The 22,252-nt window shown below is 41.9% G+C and overlaps 1 protein-coding gene across 1 annotated transcript in view; it reads left to right on the plus strand.

The window, feature by feature from the left end:
- LARGE1 (LARGE xylosyl- and glucuronyltransferase 1) overlaps positions 1 to 22,252 on the plus strand; it is a 587,346-nt gene that overhangs the window by 306,217 nt on the left and 258,877 nt on the right. Inside the window, 1 exon segment of the mRNA XM_060305895.1 lies at positions 1,650 to 1,773. Coding sequence (XP_060161878.1) covers positions 1,650 to 1,773 — 124 coding nt within the window.

Genomic DNA, 22,252 nt, shown 5'->3' on the forward strand with positions numbered 1-22,252 from the left:
TCTTACCACCATGTCCCCAGCATCCTGCACGTCACCTGGTGAACAGTGGGTGTTTAATAAGTATTTATAGAATGAGCAAATGCAAGAGGGTTTCCTGCAGAGTAAACGGTGTGTGCGAAGGCCCAGGTGGAGAGAGAGCACAAGGGTAGGGGGAATTGAAAGAAATCTGTGTATCTAGAACTTAGAACAGGGCTGGGGAGTGATTGCAGGAGGCTGAGAGCTATGGGCCAGTCTGTTACTCCCCACACCGAGCTGATCAAATCCAGACTGTTTAAGCGGGCGTTCATTGCACTGCTCCCTATGCACTTGCATCTCTCCCCTTCTCTGCTCGAACTCCTGAGTCCCTGCTAACCCTTCCCTTCCCACCACACTCTCAGCACCCCCTGGGCTCCAGCCAGAGTCTCGTGTTATTCTCCTTGGATCGAGTCCCCTCTTCTTTGCCAAGAATAAAGTCATTTATCCTTCAGGGCACGACTTCCCCCACCTCTTACACATTCTTCTGACCCGGTCCAGATTAGCCCTTCTTTTGCTTTGCTCTCCTGGAGCCTTGTGTTCTGTTGTAGCTGTTATCACAGTCCACCTCCTGTTTATGTTTGGGTTCATATTTAACTGTCTCTAAGTAGTAAGAACTCCTCGAGGTTGGGGTGGGCGAGGTCGTTCTCATCTTTAGATTTCCAGAGGTGCTCGTTCGTGGTATTACGATGTATGCCGTTATTCTTACTAGAGCAATGATATTTCTGGTAATAGTTCTACTGGGTTGAACTTCTGGTTTGTGCCTGGCGGTCCCTCAGGAAGGCGTATCTGCTGTCTGTTGTTATCCCATCTATGTTTGTTGTTGAGATGCATCATGTATGGTACGTCTTATCTCACCTAACTGACCCAGTAGCCTGTAGAGGAGGTTTTTCACATTTTGCAGAATGAAGAAGCAGCAGTGCAGAGGTATAAGTGACATGCTCGAAGTCCTCCCCTGATAGATGCCAGATCTGGGCTTCGAACCCATTTCCGTTTGAATTGGAAGCTTTGCCCTTGTGTACTGCTGGTTTGCATTTTGGGTGCTGGCTCAGTGTAACAGCGGGTCAACTGAGGTAGAATGAATAAAGGCTTTAGAAATATTACGAGTGAGGGTGGGCTGATACTCAGTTATGGGAGCCCCAGGTGATGCCATCGTGGCTGCCTGTTTCTCTTCCGGGGAGGAACAGGCAGAAGATAGGACTTAGTGCTGTGCTGGGGGAGAGGTGCGTTACCCGCTCCGCACAGCTGGTCCAAAGACCTCATCCTTTGTCCACGTGCTTCTGCACTGATGCCGGTACATCCAGGTGGTAAAGATAAAGCATTGACCAAATTGTTACACATGCTCTACTTAAGATTTTTAGAAACACAGATGCCCTAGTAACAGGTATGGCGGTTGGTTTGCATTGAACGTCACCAGGGATTCTACCCTCTCTGGTCCTTGGTGGCCACGTCTCTGAAATCCTGAGGTTGGGTGAGACATCTTCTCTCCTCAGCTCTGACGTCCTCTCCAGTAGGTAACATGCCTGATTGTCCTTCATCACTGCTGTTAGAAACTGGCCACACGCTACCAGCTGGTAAGAGCGTGTCTCTGCGGCCTTGGTTCTCCCTCCTGACTCTCCTCCGCTCCCTGCCCACAGGCGGAACCCCCTGCATTTCCACGTCATCGCCGACTCCATTGCCGAGCAGATCCTGGCGACGCTCTTCCAGACCTGGATGGTGCCTGCCGTGCGAGTAGACTTCTACAACGCGGATGAGCTCAAGGTACCGGTGGGAAGGGAGATCAAGCAGGATGCTTTTCTTGTTTATGGTTTAGTAGACAGCAGCAAAGGCAGAAATCTCAGCTCGCAAACTGGAGACGTCCAGGGTATAACTGAGGGTGTTTGCCACTTGAATCTGATTTGATTATCTGACGCATTAAAGCAACCATTTCTTGAGCACAGAATGCGTGTTGGTCTGTTCTGGCCACCAAGGCTTTCTGTGGAGGCTGGAGGCTACTGGCCTGGTCCATATCTAAAGAAGGCCTATGGTGGCCAATATCTAGAGAATTCTGTTACCCGGTGAGGTCAGCGCTGAGTCCAACAGGCCTGTGTTTGAATTCGTATGTTGTCATTTACTGGTCATAAGACACAAAGTAAACAGGCTATACCTTTGGATCTGTTTTTTCATGAGTAGAAATGTACTTATAACACCAACCTCATGGAGTCATTAAGGGGCTCAAATGAGAGAACATGTGTGAATGTGCTTTAAAAGACTATGTTGAATAAATATTAAGGATTATGTTGGGCCAGAGGGTTTCAACCAAGGGAGACTCATTTGCCCACGTCATTCCCTTGCTTAAAATCCTCCTGTTGGGGCTTCCCTGGTGGCGCAGTTGTTGAGGGTCCACCTGCCGATGCAGGGGACGCAGGTTCGTGCCCCGGTCTGGGAAGATCCCATGTGCCACAGAGCGGCTGGGCCCGTGAGCCATGGCCGCTGAGCCTGTGCGTCCAGAGCCTGTGCTCCACAATGGGAGAGGCCACAACAGTGAGAGGCCCGCGTACCGCAAAAAAAAAAAAAAAAAAAAAAGAATAATAAAGAAATCCTCCTGTGGTATCACGTGGTCTGCATCAGGCTTGAGGTTCACGGTCTGATTTAAAAGTCCTGCACGTTCTGGCTCTTGACTCTTCTTCCAGTCGCATCTCTGGCCATTCCTGCAAATTTGCTTATTACTCAGCTCGAAGAAACCACCTCTGGGCTCTCTGTCCTCCCTCCTGCGTTTGAGCGTTTGCTTCTGCTGTTCCTTCTATCTGACACACCCTTCCAGCTACTGTCACACCTCCCACTCATCCTTTAGGACTCAGCTCCATGGCTACCCCCTCTGAGAACGTCCCACGACTCCTCCAGGGAAGAGGAGGACGTTTTCTGTTCACTTGCCCGTCGACTGCTTTAGTTTAGAACCTTCTTAACGGGACGGGGCTGGGAGCACATCTTGTTCTTTTCTGTATTTCTGGCGCATTTGTTGGTACCCTGTAATGCTTGTGGATTTAACCAATTGCTGTTATTAGTGGAACATGTCACTTTGCAGAAACCATTGCAGCTCTGTCTCCAGTCACCTTGGGAAGGACTAAACACCTAGACATGAGGCAGATTTTAGCACATTGCTTGGTCCAAACCTCATAAAGCCATTATCTTTTCATTTCAGAGCCATAGCATTTTAAATAGATCACAAAGATGTTGGCCGGAGTTTCTCATTTTCCCATATTTCAGGCTCTGAGGTTGATCGAGATGTTCAGAATTTAGCATTTGGGGATTGTCGTGGTAATTTGTGTGCCATTCCAATCTATTCTGAGCTAAAACTGATTAACACTCTTAAAAAGGGAAAAACAAAATTTAGCAAATTGCTGCACTAATTAAGGTGAAAGCAAGCCACTCTGTCTCCCGGGGTCTGAGGGCCAACACCATGGGGAAAAGCAGCAGGAGGGGAGGGGGCCACGTCTGGCACAGCGTGCATGTTCTCTCTTAGAGCAGTCCTGTGTCTGTGCCCTGTGCAAGCCTGCACCCCCTCTGCTCTTTGAGGAAACACGAAGTAGTTGAAAACCCCAGCTTCATTTCGCATCTTGCCATTAAAGAGCAAATATCTGATTTGGGTTCTGAGCCTTGGCTTGAGCAGCTGAAAATGGGTGGAACCCTGCCAGCTGTGGGAGAAGATACTGGATTAAATCAGATCACTCACGTGAAGGCCCAGCAGTGCCTGAAATGCAGCAGGGTCTTGACAATCCCTCATTCCCCTTTGCAGCCATGGCAATATAGGATTAAAATGCTCTTGATTGAAGGCCCATAGGGCAGCTGGGAGGTTGAAAGGTAAGGCACGGTGGCCTGTAAGCTGCCCCCGGGAACCCCAAGGCTTCCTTAGGGTCTTGGAGGAAAGGAGGGGACTGGTGTGGGGGAAGACGAGGGCTCTGACTCCCTCATGCCCACGTGAATCCAGGTATGCATTATGTTTACACACTGGAGTTTTATCCATTTGAATTGAGGACTCCATGGCTTAAAAAATAAGAATTAAAAAACAACAACAATCTGATGTGTCCTAAAGGATATCGTCTCCAGAGTCCTGCCCTTGACCCTGCCTTCTGCTGCTGACTCTGCCATGCAATGTCCCTACCATCTGCATTTTATTTCCCCACCTCTTAAAACATCTATCACCCGCAGTCCTGTATTCCGTGAGGCAGTTGTCAGAATCTGGTAAGGACAGTGAGTATGAAGGCATTTTGTAAAACATAATTTTTCCATTATTCATGAAAACAGTCATCATAATTTATACATAATGCTGCTCAACAAGTCTAAACCGTGGTGTGCCCACTCCCCCCCCCCCAACCTGAGCCTCTCCTGGAACCTAACACCACCACCTACTTAGCTGCTTATCCAGAACCGAGTTTGCCTTCGATGGGTCCCTTTCTCTCTCCGAGCATCTGGCCATTTGAGGTCCTAGCTAGTCTTCGTCTCCCCCTGCTACCATCCTTGTCTAAGCCTGCATGCTCTGTCGCCAACACAACAGCAGTTTTTTGTTTTGCTTTGTTTTCCCAGAGAAGCCTTTTCCCTTCTCCTCCGCTCACGTCGCCTCACCCACATCTGTTCTCCGTCAGTAGCATGAGTCAGGCTTTCCAAAGGCAAGCCCAACCACACCTTCCCCGTGCTCTGTGTAAAACCTTCAGTGATTTCTGGATGCTACTAAGATGGAGACCACAGTCCTTAACTGAGTCGAGTTTTTCTGCACAGTCTGGCTCCTACCTCCTCCTGACTTAGTCGTCTACTGTTAGCACCATTGCTTCCCCACTGGATCTTCTAGTCTGCTCTGCTCCTTCCCTTCCGCTGGGGGCCTTTGCACAAGTCATTTCTTCTCTCTGTTGTACTCTCAGCCTGCTCTCCCCCATCGCTAATTGAGTCCACGTTCTCTTGCTTAAGCTCCATGTACACAAGGAAACCTTCCCTGCCTTCATCATCGCATAGGGGCTTCTTTGTTGTATCTTCTCAGAGGATCACATACGGTTCCTTCAGTAAACTCGCTGCGGAGTGTAAGCTTTCACGCCTTTGTGTAATGAGCTGGTAAATGTCTGTCTCCCCTAGAGTGTAGGCTCCGAAAGAGCTGGGATCCTGTCTGTTTTTCATCACCTTGTAAGCTTAACACCTGCTCAACAAACCTAAACCGTGATGATGCCTCACCTATGAAAACATTTGCTAAATGAATGATACACAGTAAACTCAGCACTGGGTGCCTAAGAGACATGAAGCCATTAGGAAGAGGTTTCAGTTTTGTTTTGTTTTTTTTAATTGAAGTATAGTTGATTTACAATGTCATGTTAATCTCTGCTGCACAGCAAAGTGATTCAGTTATACACATAAATATACATTCTTTTTTAATAATCTTTTCCATTATGGTTTATCATAGGATATTGAATATAGTTCCCTGTGCTATACAGTAGGACCTTGTTTATCTATTCTGTATATAATAGCTTACATCTGCTCACCCCATGCTTCTACTCCATCCCTCCCCCAACCCCGTCTCCCTTGGCCGCCACCAGTCTGTTTTCTATGTCTGTGAGTCTATTTGTTTCATAGGTAGGTTCATTTATGTCATATTTTAGATTCCACATGTAAGTGATATTTGGTATTTGTCTTTCTCCTTGATTTACTTCGCTTAGTATGATAATCTCTAGTTGCACCCATGTTGCTGCAAATGGCGTTATTTCATTCTCTTTTATGGCTGAGTAATGTTCCATTGTATATATGTACTACATCTTCTTTATTCATTCATCTGTCAGTGGACATTTAGGTTGAGGAAGGAGTTTCTTGATCATTGTCAGGGTTCACCACATTCCTGAGGCCCCTTGTGGCCTCCATCTGTGCCAACCCACCTTAACATCCCAAGAGCAGCTGTGGGACAGGTGGAGTGTCTTTCCATGACAGGTAAACCAGGAAGGGAACACACTGAAACACCATCCATTAGATGGCATTAGAGAAGGGATGGATGATGACATGGAATGGTGCTGTGTTCTTTACTTGCATCCGGGAAGCATGTCGGATGGTAGCGTCAGCAGACACGTAAGACGGCCTCCCCCGATAGGAATGAGAAATCACTTTGTACAGCTGTTGGAAATGGCGTTTCTCAGAAATACTCCTGTGGGCCCCTGATTCTATGTTAGCGCTGGAGAGTGGAGTAATAGGGGAAAGGAAGTTATGAAGGATCAGTGCATGATTAAAAATGAGCTGTGAGGGCTTCCCTGGTGGCACAGTGGTTGAGAGTCCGCCTGCCGATGCAGGGGACACGGGTTCGTGCCCCGGTTCGGGAAGATCCTACATGCCGTGGAGCGGCTGGGCCCGTGAGCCATGGCCGCTGAGCCTGCGCGTCCGGAGCCTGTGCTCCGCAACGGGAGAGGCCGCAACAGTGAGAGGCAGCGTACCGCAAAAAAAAAAAAAAAAAAAAAAATGAGCTGTGAGAAATTCGCGCTGGACTGGTGTGCTTCTCTCTGTAATGACCAGTTAGTGCGGATTTGCAAACGGTGATGGCTCAGCCTGCTCGTCCCTGTGGCCTGTGAAACGCTCACTGGTCTTTCTGATGTTTATGTGGCCCATTCATTTCCAGCTTCCGAGGCCCCAGATCAACAGGCTCCCGGCCCTGGGTGCCCCAAACTCTACCCAGGACGTGCAGCTCCTGTCACCAGGGGAGGGGAGCAGCAGGACAGGGACGATGACTTCTTTCCATGTGGAGCTTTGCAGGTGGCGGCATGCTCTCACTCACTTCTCAGGACCACCCTGTGGGCTGGAGAGAGGAGTTTCGTTACCTCCATCTCACAGGCAGTTTATAAGTTGAAGCTCGGAGTTGAAGGATGTTTGCCTAAGATCAGGCAGCTCATAAATGCCAAGGCAGCTATTTGATTTTTCCCTTTCCAAATGAAATGATATGAGATGCATGATTGTGTAATTCAGTAGACACGGAGGTGGGATGGATCTGAAGGAAAGGAGGGGGACGTGGGTTGCAGCCACTGGCTGAAGCTGCCACTGTTGAATTGCACTTGAACTCAAGATTCCTGTTTTCAGTGACTCTGGACCCCATAGGCTGTGGTGTAACCTGTGCTATACATGGAACGCTTTCTTTTTTATGTTTACATGGTTCTCTCATGGAACGCTCACAATAACTCTGTGGATCGGTCCTATTATGATCCCCATTATACAGATAAGGAAACTGAGGCTTAGGGAGGTTAAATAAGCCCAAATCACATGCATAGCTAGTATGTGGTAGAGCTGGAATTAAAACCCAGAGCTGACTCCATAATCCATGTTCTTTCTCTTGTGTTCTGGTTCCTTCTCTGTGGCCTGTTTTTAAGCTAAGATGCTATAATTGTGTCTAGACAAGGGTCCTCTGAGATCTCGGTGGTGTTCTTTTTCTGGTTGTTCCTGAAGAATAAATGCGTTAAGCATGACCCCTCCATTTAAAGGCCTGCAGCGAGTGGCCTTCCTGCTGGGGACCAAAGTATTTCTCACTAATGATGCCGCTGAGGGCTGGGACAGCCCCATCACTGCCATCCAAGGATCATTTTCTAAACTCAACAGTCACCACTCTGGACAGTTTGCCTTAAATCAGCGAGATATTTGCCAGTGTTCAGACGAGGCCCTGCATGCCCAGCAGCCTTTGATCTTGCTCCTAGTTGGCCCGGGAAGTCACCCCCAGGCCACCACTGGGGTGAGGATGATCCCGAGCTCATGAAGGGAAGTGGCTGGCGCCGGGGCTGTTTCATGATTCCCCTGTCGAGCTGGGAGCCCTCATTTATCTCCTTTTCTCTTAGACCTGATGCCCGCTCATTACCAGCATCAGAAAGATTATGAAGTGGGATTCAGGGCTGTGGTCACAGAAAACATTGATGGCTGACTCTAAAAGTTGCCGTCCTACTCACACTCAGTTGCCTTTGTGCTGGTCCCTATGGAGTATTGTAGAGGTTCTGTTAGATAACTGCCGTCTTTCAGCACCTGCTGTCCTTTGGGAGACAGACTTCTATTGTTCCTCTCACTGGGGGATGGAGACACGACTGCCCTCCCCATCTGTTTCCTCGGAAGATATGCCTCCTGAGTGATGGGCATTTTCAGTTGGGAGGGATTGTTAATGACATGAACTCATAGGGTCTCAGGGTTAAAAAGAAACCCAATACTCATAGCTAGTTTTTGACAAATGAGGCCCAGTGGGGGTTAAGCAAGTTGCCCCAAATCTCACATATGACTCTTCTCCAAACTGGATCTGGATTTTATGATCCAGGCCTGGAGTATAGTTCAAAGGGACCACACGCTTGGCGGTGGCCGAGCTTCCATTGCAGTGACCAGATACCCGCATGGGCTGGAGCAGTTCCAATTAGACTTGACCTGCAGAGGAGAGACAGAAGGTCTGGGACATGTGTCTCTCGTAGAGGGTAGGATCTGCTCGGAGATGCCCTGCAGAAGAAAGGAATGAAGCCAGGTGGCTTTTAGAATTGCCTTGTCCAGTTTCACCAGTAATATGGTAATGATGAGAGTAACACAGAGAACTTAATCATCTTTCCATGGTGGTAGCTCTAGCTCCCCTTTATTGGTAAAACTGAGGTCTTGTAATGGAAAGGCACATAGTAGGCCCTCAACAGATTCTATTTCCTTCCCTTCCTCTTTGGTATATTTGCAGATGGCTGTGATTAACCTGTTCAATCTTCTCTTTTCCAAACCTACCACGTCAACACACACCTTCTCTTCCTCTACAGCAAAGGAACAAACGACGGCTGACCGCTCATCAGAGGGCACATGTTTTAGGTTGTTTTTCTAGAATAGTTTATGGATTTAGGCTCTAGTTCTTTCTCTCCTTGTGGGTCAAACATTATACAGGAGGGCTGGCTGAGGTTACATATTATGTCCAGGTCTGGAAAAGTTGGCATTTTCCCATTTTCTTTACTGCTTTACTGGTTCCTGGATTATCTGCATGATTGTTGAATGGGAGAGCTGGTTCTGTAAGGACTGCAATGCACCTCGGGCCTTCGTGTTAGGCTTTTCTCTCCGATAATGAGCGCAAGATCACAGAACAGAGGTGGATCAGTGAAATGCATAACGTACTTTTCTGTATTCAGAAGACTGATCTTTGGCTTTTAAATATCAGACATGGAACATTGTAGACAACTAACAGAAATTGTAATCTGTGTTAGAAAAGAATCTTTCTGTGTCAGTTGTACAATTCACTTTGTACACAGGCAAATGTCTCTTTACGTAATGGAGTGTCCTAATGAATGGGCTCTGTCCCCTTTTGAAAATCACAGAATCTTAATTAGGAAGGAACTTGGCATTCATCTGGCATAACCTTCCACTTTCTTCTATAATATTCTATGTAAATGGTCATTAATCTTCTGCTTTTGAGTGCTTCCAGAGATAAGAGATCATTACCTCCCAAAGGACCTTGTTCCATATTTAGAAACTCGATTAGAAATGTTCACCTTGTGCTGTACTGAAATCTTCATCTTTTTAATCCCCCTCCTGCCCCCATTGGTCCTGAGCATTAAGAAAGACTGAATGTGAGTGTGTATATCATTGTCTGGTCACTTGTCTGCCTTCCATACTAGACTGTGAGAACCGAGAGGGCAAGGCCTGTCACTTTTTTCTTTAAGCCCAATGTTTAGGATACAACCTGGCCAGTGATGGCTCCCAGAAAATGCATGAGCTCTGTTTGGGGTCTGCAGAGTAGGTCAGCCAGGTGTTTGAGGACCTAGCATATCTACTAAGTCGTCTCCTCATCATCCCCGTGCCTTCAACTATAATCCGAATGGCAGTGCTGGGAGCCTAGTTGACACTTAAATTTATCCTCTGACGCGTTAACCTGATAAGTGGTTTCTGAGTTTTTACCTTCCTTGAATGGGCTCACTTTTTTCTCTGTCTCTTATGTCTACCATTCTCTATGGTTCTTCAGAATATAACAGTTGTTCCAGATCTGTGTATGTGACATGCCCCTCCTGGAGCTCAGACTTAAACTCATTTAAAGCAATTTAGTGTCCCCTGAGCCACCTTTTCCTCATCTTGAGCATTGATCCCTTTCCACTTGCATTGCTGTGGTCTTCTCGTCCGTTCTCCTTGATAAAGAAGGAAATGCTTTCCTGAACCTGATTTCATTGTGTCTTTTCAAGAATCCCATGCTATAGAAACAGCAAATGTTTTCTTTGGTTAAGAAGGAACTTACCAAAGGTATCAGCAGAATGCTGCTAATCAGAGGTCTAAGTGATGCTGAAATCTCGTTCTCTTGGACTTCAGTGCAGTGTTATTCTCTGGTACCACAGGTCTTATTTGTACAGAATTTGAGTTGAATAACTTCAGTGATTCAAGAGAGTAGGTATAATGATGGGTTTTGGAGTATGAGTTGGACGCCCCCCACCAAAAAAAAGAGAGAGAAAAAGAGAGACCAGAGGTATTTGATGGACAGTGAGAAAGTAGTGGGCAAAGTCAGCTGGAGATTATGGTGAGGTTAGAAAATCTCTACAGTGAGAGCAGGAGTTTTTATCCAAATGTTTTGAAAGGATAAAAGGCTGGGTTTGGGGAGTGAAATGTTAGAGCTTCTAAAATGTGTTTCAGAGGAGGTACATTTTGACACGTTACCCTGGGCTGGAGTGGCTGAGCTGGTGAGAAGCTAATGAAAATTAAGGGCTGCAGGCGCTTCAGAGTCAAGGTGTTGGATGGTCCCTCCAGAGTCTGATGAAATACAAAAAAAATTGTCACAAGCTAAAAAGAATCCTATGCATGTAGATCAAAAGGGGCCCTTACAATCCAGGTAAAATCAGTGGTAAGTTGCCCACATCAGGCTATATACCCTAGAAAAAAGTTTTTTATTTATTTTATTGAAGTATAGTTGATTTAGAATGTTGTGTTAATTTCTACTGTATAACAAAGTGCTTCAGTTATATATATGTGTATATATATTCTTTTTCATATTCTTTTCCATTATGATTTATCATAGGATATTGAATATATCAATAGTTCCCTGTGCTATACAGTAGGACCTTGTTGCTTATCCATTCTCTATATAATAGTTTGCATCTGCTAATCCCAAACTCTGAATCCATCCCTCCCCCATGCCCCATCCCTGTTGGCAACCACAGATCTGTTGTCTTTGTCTGTGAGTCTCTTTTTATGTCATAGATAAGTTCATTTGTGTCATATTTTAGATTCCACATATAAGTGATATCATATGATATTTGTTCTTTTCTCTCTTACTTCACTTGGTATGATAATCTCTAGGTCCATCCATGTTGCTGCAAATGGCATTATTTTGTTCTTTTTTTATGGCTGAATAGTATTCCATTGTATATATGTACCACATCTTCTTTATCCATTCATCTGTTGATGGACATTTAGGTTGTCTCCATGTCTCGGCTATTGTAAATAGTGCTGCAGTGAACACTGGGGTACATGCATGTTTTCAGGTTTTAGTTTTGTCCAGATATATGCCCAGGAATGACATTGCAGGATTATATGGCAAGTCTATTTTTAGTTTTTTGAGAAACCTCCATACTGTTTTCCGTAGTGGCTGCACCAATTTCCATTCCCACCAACAGTGTAGGAGGGTTCCCTTTTCTCCACACCCTCTCTAGCATTTGTTATTTGTAGACTTTTTAATGATGGCCATTCTGACAGGTGTGAGGTGGTACCTCATTAGAGTTTTGATTTGCATTTCTCTAATAATTAGGAACATCGAGCATCTTTTCTTGTGCCTGTTGGCCATCTGTATGTTTTCTTTGCAGAAATGTCTATTTAGGTTTTCTGCTCATTTTTTGATTGGGTTGTTTGTTTTTTGGTTGCTGAGTTGCATGACTGTTTGTAATGTTTGGAAATAAAGCCCTTGTCAATCACATCATTTGCAAATATTTTCTCCCAGTCTATTAGAAAAATATTTAAATTATAAAGAACAAAAAAATTCTTCCTTTAAGAATAGCTCTCATTAATAAGAGTTGATTATGTATGAACTTAATAGCTTCACATGCATAATCTTATTTTATCCCCCCAATAAGCCTTGAGGTGAGTATAATTATTTTCACCCATTTCCAGATGAGGAAATAGAGGCTTATAAAAGAGACTTGTTGAAATTACTCAGTACTGTGGAACTAAACTGTGAATCCAAGTCGTCTGACTCTTGTGTAATGCCATCCAATAGAACTGTAATGATGAATCATGCGTAATTAAAAAATTTCTAGTAGCCATATTTGCAAAAGCAAAGTGAAACAAGTGAAGTGAATTTTAATAATACATTTTATTTAATCCTGTATATCTAAAATATATTGATCAATATTTTAAAAATTACTGATGAGATATCTTGCACACTTTTTTTTCCACACTAAGTCTTTGAAGTCCAGCGTATGTCTTATGCGTCCCACCTTGGACAGCTGCATTTCACGGGCTCAGCAACCACGTACGGTTGGTGACTGTGGACTAGGGGTAGAGTGTCATCTCTAAGGCAACCTTATAATGCAAGGGTAAGAGGTGGAGGGAACCATTCTGTGTTTGAAGAATAAAAATTCTCACTCTAATAATAAAGTGCTAATAAAGCACTTTATTATGTGCTAATAAAGTGTCTACAGAGTTTTGAGCAAGACAGAGACCTGAGAATACCAGCCAAGTTCTCTCATGTATAAAGGCAACAGGAAAAAAACACAAAAGATATGTTATGCAAGTACTCACACAATATGCACCAGTGTATTATACTTCTTGAAGAAAGAATCATCAGTTACTTGCCAGCCAGCCAAAAAAGTAATCAAAATGAATATTCACAAATGGAAGAGGTCTTGTTCTAAAGGGGCAGGCAGTATGTACGGGAAGAAGTTACACATGGAATGATCTGTAAATAATTGTTTTAAGTCAGTTGCAAAGCTGAATGCAGATGCCAAAAGTTGCTCTTACAAGCATACAAATAACCAGATGATCACAGACATTTTGAAACAGCCTTAGAAGTGTGTTGGATTTAAAAGCTGCTAAATTTCTGCTGTTTTGTGGGGTAACTCAGATGGTATTTTTTTTTAGCCCTTCATTCTGATCATCAGGGAAAAAAAGATGTTTCTGGAAAGTTCAAAGGTGACCGCTGGTAAAGTTATAAATAGATTTAAAACTAAGTTGTTAGAGATGATTATTGAAGATGAAAGAAACTCTACATAAGATAGGTAGGAAGCAAAGACAATGAGAAAAATATTGGATGTCCATATGGGGAAAAATGAATTTTGACCTTCACTATATACCATATGCAAAAATTAACTTGAATCTCACTCCTCAATGTAAGAGCTACAAGTACAGAACAGTAGAGGGAAGCAGAGGAGAAAATCGTAGTGACTTCAGGTTAGTCAAAGGTTTCTTCACTAGGATACGAAAACCACAAACTAAGAAAAGATACTGATAAATTGGACTTCATCTAAACTGATAGTTTTTGTTCTTCCAAAGACATTAATAAAATGACAAGCCACAGACTGGAAGAAAATACTTGCAGAGCAGATGTCTGACAAAAGTTTTATATCTGGAATATATAGAGAGAACTCTTAAACAATAACAAGAAGACCAATGACTCAGTTTGAAAATGGGCAACATATTATAAGGGACACATCGCCAGAGAAGACAGGGATAGCCAGTAAATCCCTGTAGAATGCTCAGCGTTGTTAGTCATCAGGGAAATGCAAATTAAGATCATCATGGGATACTACTTCACACTCACTACCATGGCTAAGATTAAAAAGACTTACAGTAAAAAGTGTTGGTGAGAATGTGGAACAGGCAGGACTCTCATACATGGTTGGTGGAAGTATAAAATGGTTCAACCACTTTGGAAAACAGTTTGTTAGTTTCTTAAGAAGTTAAACACGTACTCACAATATGGCTCAACGATTCCACTCCTGGATGTTCATCCAAGAGAAAGAAAAATGTACATGCACACGAAAATTTGTGTGTGAATATACATAGCTTTATTCATAGAACTTGAGTGTCCGTCAGTTGTAGAAAACAACGGTAGTATATCCATTCAATGGAATGTTATTCAGCAATGAAACGTATGACACATGTAACAGTATGAATGAATCTCAAGAGTGGTATGCTCAGTGACAAAAGCCAGACAGAAAGACTGCATGTTACATCATTTCATTTACATGAAATTCTTGAAAGCAGATCAGAAGTTACTAGGGGCCAAATGGCAGTGTGGTGGGGATTTCCTTCAAAGGGGCAAGAGGAAACTTTTGGGGCTGATGCAGTTGTTCCATGAAGTGATTGCTGTAGCAGTTGCAGACTATACTTTTGTTGAATTGTACATTTAAAAGGGCTGATTGTAGGGACTTCCCTGGCGGTCCAGTGGTTAAGACTCCACGCTTCCACCGCAGGGGGTGATGGTTCGATCTCTGGTTGGGGAACTAAGATCCCACATGCCGGGCGAAATGGCCAAAAAATAAAAATAAGTTTAAAAAAATAAAAATAAAAGGGCTGATTGTAATGTGTTTAAATTTTTTCTCAAAGCTGAAAAATAATGCATAAAATACTATTCCAGATGCAAAACCAGCATCATTTCTTTTAATAAATATAAATGCTTTAAACTCTTCTATTGTTGGACAAAACTGATGCTTGATTAAATAATGCTGTCTTAACTGTGTGCTTACTATCTTTAAGAAACACACCTAAAATAAATTATAAAGTTTAAAAATAAAATTTGTAGTGTGTCTCAGACTTACAAAGACAAATACAGTAAAGATACGTTAATTGCAGATGAACACAAATATAATTAAACACATTTAATTAGATAAAATTAATAATTTTGAATTGATGAGTGTGATATCCATAAGAGGATGTACTAGCCAAGCTATTTTCCAAGTAGAAATCTTCCAAATATATAAAGCAAAAACTGATGGAAATATGGGGTATATTGGGAGAGTTTCAGCCACTAAAAACGCAAATTGTATTGTTAATGACAAAGATAGTTTTAAAACTGTAATCAATATCAATAGATATCAAATTTCATATCCATCAAATGGAATAAAAATGATTTTTCAAATGGAATAAAAATGGATTTTCAAGTGTTCATGAAAAAATTACGTAAATTGAGGGCCAGAGAAAACCTCATTAAAATTCAAATCATAAAAATTATATAGGCCCCATTTTTGACCACAGTGTAGGAAAACTACATGTTAGAAAGACTTTTAAGCCTATTCTCTATGTCTGTGAGTCTGTTTCTGTTTTTTTTGTGTTTTTTTTGTGTGTGTGTGTGGTACGCGGGCCTCTCACTGCCGCGGCCTCTTTCGTCGCGGAGCACAGGCTCCGGACGCGCAGGCCCATCAGCCATGGCTCATGGGCCCAGCCGCTCCGCGGCATGTGGGATCCTCCCAGACCGGGGCACGAACCCGCATCCCCTGCATCGGCAGGCGGACCCCCAACCACTGCGCCACCAGGGAAGCCCTGTTTCTGTTTTGTAGATCGGTTCATTTGTGCCAAGGGAGGGGGAGTTGGAGGAGGGAAGGACTAGGAGTTTGGGTTGAGCAGATGTAAACTATTATATATAAAATGGATAAACAACAAGGTCCTACTGTAGAGCACAGGGAACTATATTCAATATCCTGTGATAAACCATAATGGAAAAGAATATTAAAAAAAAGTATGTCTATATATGTATAACTGAGTCACTTTGCTGTACAGCAGAGATTGGCATAGCATTGTAAATCAACTATACTTCAATTAAAAAAATTTTGAAAAAAAAGAAACAAACTTTTAAATGGGTGGTTCAAGATACTTGGAAATTAGCAGAGGGTGAAGAATTTTTCTAAATGCTTATTTAATCCAAAAGGAAATAAAAACTAAAATCATAGCCTGCTCTGAAAATAGCAAACGAAGAACATTTCACTGTAAAGTTTATGGCATGTGCCCAGAGCTGTCACTGGAGATGTTTTAATAGCCTTTAGTGCTTTCACTACTCAAAAACAAAGATGACGATAAATGAATCTCACATTCCACTTGGTAATTTAGACAAGAACAGTGGTGTGGACCTGAGGAAAGCAGAAGGGAAGTTAACAGCAGAAGTCCATGAAGTAAGAAAAACAGAAAACTAAAATTTTGAAAGCTGGTTCTGTATATAAGAAAATGGCAAACAACTGGCAAATCTAATAATGAACAATAGAGAAAATATTAATAAGCTAAAGAGTAAAGATAGCATGCAACAATACACATAGAAAATGATAATAGCAATAATAGCCAACATTTATTTGGTATTTATCACATACCAGATACAGTTGTAAGCATTTAATGTGGATTATCTCATTTAATTCTCACAATGACCCTTTAACACTAGTGCTATCATGATCCCATTTTGCAGATGTGGAACCTGAGACTAGAGACAATTTGGCCAGGACATTTGGGTTAGAAAGGGGTGGAAACAGGAAAGAAGCCCTTCAGCTGGTTGTGGGTCTGGGTTTTAACCCCACACATAACACTGTAAAATCCCATGCTGATTTGTGAAATCAGTGAGGTGTAAACCTGTGTTTGCCTGAAATAATGTTTGCATTTATTGCTGCCAACCGCCTGAGGCACTGTCAGTCCTAATTACTTTGAATTCAATTCTCTGAGGTTTGTCAGATCTAACAGGTAGCCTGAGTTGAGAGCACACACATTGGATGGTACAGCCTCAAGGGATTGTACTAGTTCTCAAGATTCCCGCCCCCCATAACCAGCCACAGTTAGTCATCAAGCTAAACACCAGTGTGTTTCCTGGCTTTTCTCTTCTGGATGGTTGAGTTTCTTTCTCGATTACCTTTATTCAGAGACTAAAGAATTTGGGGTCCTAATTTTGTTCAGATGTCTTCTCTCTGACTCCTTATTAAGCCAGACCACCATCCTTATCTTCTCTCTACTGTACTCCACCCATGGTAATGAAAGCAGAAGTTCAAGGGCTGCTTCCTTCAGGGCAATGCTTGGGTTCAGGAATTACTTATAGTCTAATTTTCCAACTTTTATTTCCTTTTAATGTTTGTAGATTTGCTTTCATGCCAACTTATGTTTTATTCATATAATATAAACTATAAATATATATATAATTATATGTATTAAATACATAATTATATGCATAGGTATTATATATTTATAATATATATGTTAATATATACTGTATATATAAGGTCTATATAATATGCATATAATATGCATATATTGTGTAAAATATATACGTAAATATATATATGTTTGTGTATTAAATTGTATACATATCTCCCATTGAAAGGGGTTTTGGGTTACCTAGTTCGCCATGTTACCTGAAATGTCTTCCCTCCCCATCTGTCATTTAGAGCTCAGGTTAATCTCAAGGACACTGTTCTTGGCCCACCATTCTATTAATGTTTGGTGCAGAATTCCCCTCCTAATTAGGCTGTCATGCCACTCTGTGCTTCCTTTGTCATGACGCTTGTCATTGTATAATTACTTGTTAAATATCTTCCTTATATAATTATTTGTTAAATACCGTCACGGCCTAAGTGTTGGTTATAAGGTTGACTCATCCACTACAATGTGAAGTCCTCTGGATGCCCACCCCATCCCTGTTGTTAGCACAGTGCTTGCGCAGAACTGACTCTCAGTAAACATTCAGGTGAAGAAGTCCTGATAGGGTTGCTGAGGCTTTTCCTCCACTCAGCAGGGAAGAGTCCCAGCAGCAGTTACTTCTCTCTGCTCTGAATATGAAAAGGAAAGAGTGATGTCTTAGGTTTTGGTATTTATGAACCCTTGCCTGACGAAGAATTAGCAACCTATACAGAAAGAACAGATTATGCAGCAAAGGGTGTTATCGTGAAGATTGTGAATTTGGGAAAAGACGATGAAACAGAGTATTGTCAGATACAAAAAATGAATTTTGGATTGATTAAAGAGTTAAGTTTAAAACAGGACATTAGACAAAACTGGAAGAAAAATATGAACATTTTCATCTAAGGGTGAGGAAGATTTGCGTATACCCAAGGGAAATGGGGGAAAAAAAACTGTCAAGGGAAAAGTCTACCAGATTTGACTAATTAAAATGAGGAAAAAAAGGGAAAAATTCTGAATGCCAATCAGCAATTGAAACAAAATTAAATGGTAAGTGATAAGTTGGGAAAATTATACTTTGAACAAACATAGCAGATAACATATATAAAGGGCTCTTACAAATCAATAGGAAAAATAAATAGACCAATGGGAAATGGGTAAAGGATAAGAATAAAGGAATTCACAAAATAAAATAAGCAAATGGTTTAAAAATATATATATATATAGAGAGAGTAATATAGCAATATCACTAACTATTCAAAGCAACAGGAAATAAGATTTTTATATCTAAATGGCAAAGGCTTTAAAAAATGTATCATCTAATACTGGCAAGTATCCCTTGGGACCAACTCTCATGAAAGTGTCTGTTATAACTGAATGTCAGAATAGTCTTTTTAATAGTTTGGCAGTACTTACCAAGATTCTTTAAGAATATATACAAGCTGTGAGTCAATTTCCAAGTACGTTTGGAGTTCATTGTGTGGGTACAAAGGAAAACTCTCACGTATCTCTTCTTTAACTTATGGTGGAAATAGAAGAGCTGTTTTGAAGATTGGACTACAAGAACAAGAAAACTCAAATTCAGAGATCACCACCATCAATATATTATTGTTTTGAAAATTAGCAAAGGACTGCTAAAGTTTTCTATGAAGGGGACACCACTGCAGTAGCTGGATTTGTTGTTTTGTCAGCATCATCATCTACAAGGAGAGATGGTAAACTTTGCTTATTTTTGAAAGCATCTGAGGACTTCAACTGTTCATGTTTATGTTAGATCTGTAAGAGATTTTTCTACAGAACCAACGGCTTTGGCTCGAGCCACACATTATGTATATACATCCCTGAATCACCTTAAGCGTGGCATTATTGTCCATGTCTGTGGTGTTGTGAAGTTCTTTTTGCCTCCATATCTGAGCACAGGAACTGCCGTGGGGCTGACAGGGTCTTGGTGCTCTGGCCAGGTGTCAGGCCTGAGCCTCTGAGGTGGGAGAGCCAAGTTCAGGACATTGGACCACCAGAGACTTCCCAGCCCCATGTACTATCATTCGGCGAGAGCGCTTACAGAGATCTGCATCTCAACGCTAAGACCCAGCTCCACTCAACGACCAGCAGGCTCCAGTGCGGGACACCCCATGCCAAACAGCTAGCAAGACAGGAACACAACCCCACCCATTAGCAGAGAGGCTGCCTAAAATCATAAGTTCACAGACACCCCAAAACACACCACCAGACATGGTACTGTCCACCAGAAAGACAAGATCCAGCCTCATCCAACAGAACACAGGGAGCAGTCCCCTCCACCAGGAAGCCTACACAACCCACTGAACCAGCCTTACCCACTGGGGGCAGACAGTAAAAACAATGGGAACTACGAACCTGCAGCCTGTGAATAGGAGACCCCAAACACAGTAAGTTAAGTAAAATGAGAAGACAGAGAAACACACAGCACATGAAGGAGCAAGGTAAAAACCCACCAGACCAAACGAATGAAGATGAAATAGGCAGTCTACATGAAAAGAATTCAGAGTAATGATAGTAAAGATGATCCAAAATCATGGAAATAGAATGGAGAAAATACAAGAAACATTTAACAAGGACCTAGAAGAACTAAAGAGCAAATAAACAATGATGAACAACACAATAAATGAAATTTAAAATTCTCTAGAAGGCATCAGTAGCAGAATAACTGAGGGGATAGAAAGGATAAGTGACCTGGAATATAAAATAGTGGAAATAACTACTGCAGAGCAGAATAAAGAAAAAAGAATGAAAGGAATTGAGGACAGTCTCAGAGACCTCTGGGACAACATTAAATGCACCAACATTTGAATTATAGGGATCCCAGAAAAAGCAAGGGACTGAGAAAATATTTGAAGAGATTATAGTTGAAAACTTCCCTAATATGGGAAGGGAAATAGTCAAGTCCAGGAAGTGCAGAGTGTCCATACAGGATAAATCCAAGAAGAAACATGCCAAGACACATATTAATCAAACTATCAAAAATTAAATACAGGGGCTTCCCATGTGACACAGCAGTTGAGAGTCCGCCTGCCGATGCAGGGGACACGGGATCGTGCCCCGGTCCAGGAAGATCCCACATGCCGCGGAGCAGCTGGGCCCATGAGCCATGGCCTCTGAGCCTGTGTGTCCGGAGCCTGTGCTCCACAACGGGAGAGGCCACAAGTGAGAGGCCCGTGTACCGCAAAAAAAAAAAAAAAAATTAAATACAAATAAAAAATATTAAAAGCAGCCAGGAAAAACCAACAAATAACATACAAGGGAATCCCCATATGGTTAACAGTTGATCTTGCAGCAGAAACTCTGCAAACCAGAAAGGAGTGGCAGGAAATATTTAAAGTGATGAAAGGGAAAAACCTACAACCAAGATTACCCAGCAAGTATCTCACTCAGATTCAACAGAGAAATTAAAACCTTTACAGAGAAGCAAAAGCTAAGAGAATTCAGCACCACCAAACCAGATTTACAACTAATGCTAAAGGAACTTCTCTAGGCAGGAAACACAAGAGAAGGAAAAGACCTACAATAACAAACCCAAAACAATTAAGAAAATGGTAATAGGAACATACATATGGACAATTACCCTAAATGTAAACGGATTAAATGCTCCAACCAAAAGACATAGACTGGTGGAATGGATACAAAAACAAGACCCGTATATATGCTGCCTACAAGAGACCCACTTCAGACCTAGGGACATGCACAGACTGAAAGTGAGGGGATGGAAAAAGATATTCCATGCATATGGAAATCAAAAGAAAGCTGGAATAGCAATACTCATATCAGACAAAATAGACTTGAAAATAAAGACTTACAAGAGACAAAGAAGGACACTGCATAATCATCAAGTGATCGATCCAAGAAGAAGATATAACAATTGTAAATATTTATGCACCCAACATAGGAGCACGTTAATACTTAAGGGAAATGCTAACAGCTGTAAAAGGGGAAATCGACAGTAACACAATAATAGTAGGGTACTTTAACACCCCACTTTCACCAATGGACAGATCGTCCAAAATGAAAATAAATAAGGAAACACAAGCTTTAAATGACACATTAAACAAGATGGATTTAATTGATATTTATAGGACATTCCATCCAAAGGCAGTAGAATACACGTTTTTCTCAAGTGCTTATGGAACCTTCTCCAGAATAGATCATATCTTGGGTCACAAATAAAGCCTTGGTAAATTTAAGAAAATAGAAATCGTATCAAGTACCTTTTCTGATCACAACGCTATGAGCCTAGATATCAATTACAGGAAAAAATCTGTAAAAAATACAAACACAGGGAGGCTAAACAATACACTACTAAATAACCAAGAGATCACTGAAGAAATCAAAGAGGAAATCAAAAAATACCTGCAAACAAATGACAACGAAAACACGATGACCCAAAACCTATGGGATGCAGCAAAAGCGGTTCTCAGAGAGAAGTTTATAGCAATACTGTCCTACCTCAAGAAACAAGAAACATCTCTGATAAACAACGTAACCTTACAGCTAAAGCAATTAGAGAAAGAAGAACAAAAAAAACCCCAAATGTAGCAGAAAGAAAAAAAATCATAAAAGTCAAATCAGAACTAAATGAAAAAGAAATGAAGGAAACGATAGCAAAGATCAATAAAACTAAAAGCTGATTCTTTGAGAAGATAAACAAAATTGATAAACCATTAGCCAGACTCATCAAGAAATAAAGGGAAAAGACTCACATCAACAGAATTAGAAAAGAAAAAGGAGCAGTAACAACTGACACTGCAGAAATACAAAGGATCATGAGAGATTACTACAGGCAACTATATGCCCATAAAATGGACAACATGGAAAAAGTGCAGAAATTCTTAGAAAAGCACAACCTTCTGAGACAGAACCAGGAAGAAGTAGAAAATATAAACAGACCAGTCACAAGCACTGCAATTGAAACTGTGATTAAAAATCTTCCAATAAACAAAAGCCCAGGACCAGATGGCTGCACAGGTGAATTCTATCAAACATTTACAGAAGAGCTAACACCTATCCTTCTCAAACTCTTCCAAAATATAGCAGAGGGAGGAACACTCCCAATCTCATTCTACGAGGCCACCCTCACCCTGATAACCAAAACCAGAAAAAGGTGTCACAAAGAAAGAAAACTACAGTCCAATATCACTGATGAACATAGATGCAAAAATCC

The sequence above is a fragment of the Globicephala melas genome, chromosome 10 (assembly GCF_963455315.2).
Source record: "Globicephala melas chromosome 10, mGloMel1.2, whole genome shotgun sequence".
NCBI classification, from domain to species: Eukaryota; Metazoa; Chordata; class Mammalia; order Artiodactyla; family Delphinidae; genus Globicephala; species Globicephala melas.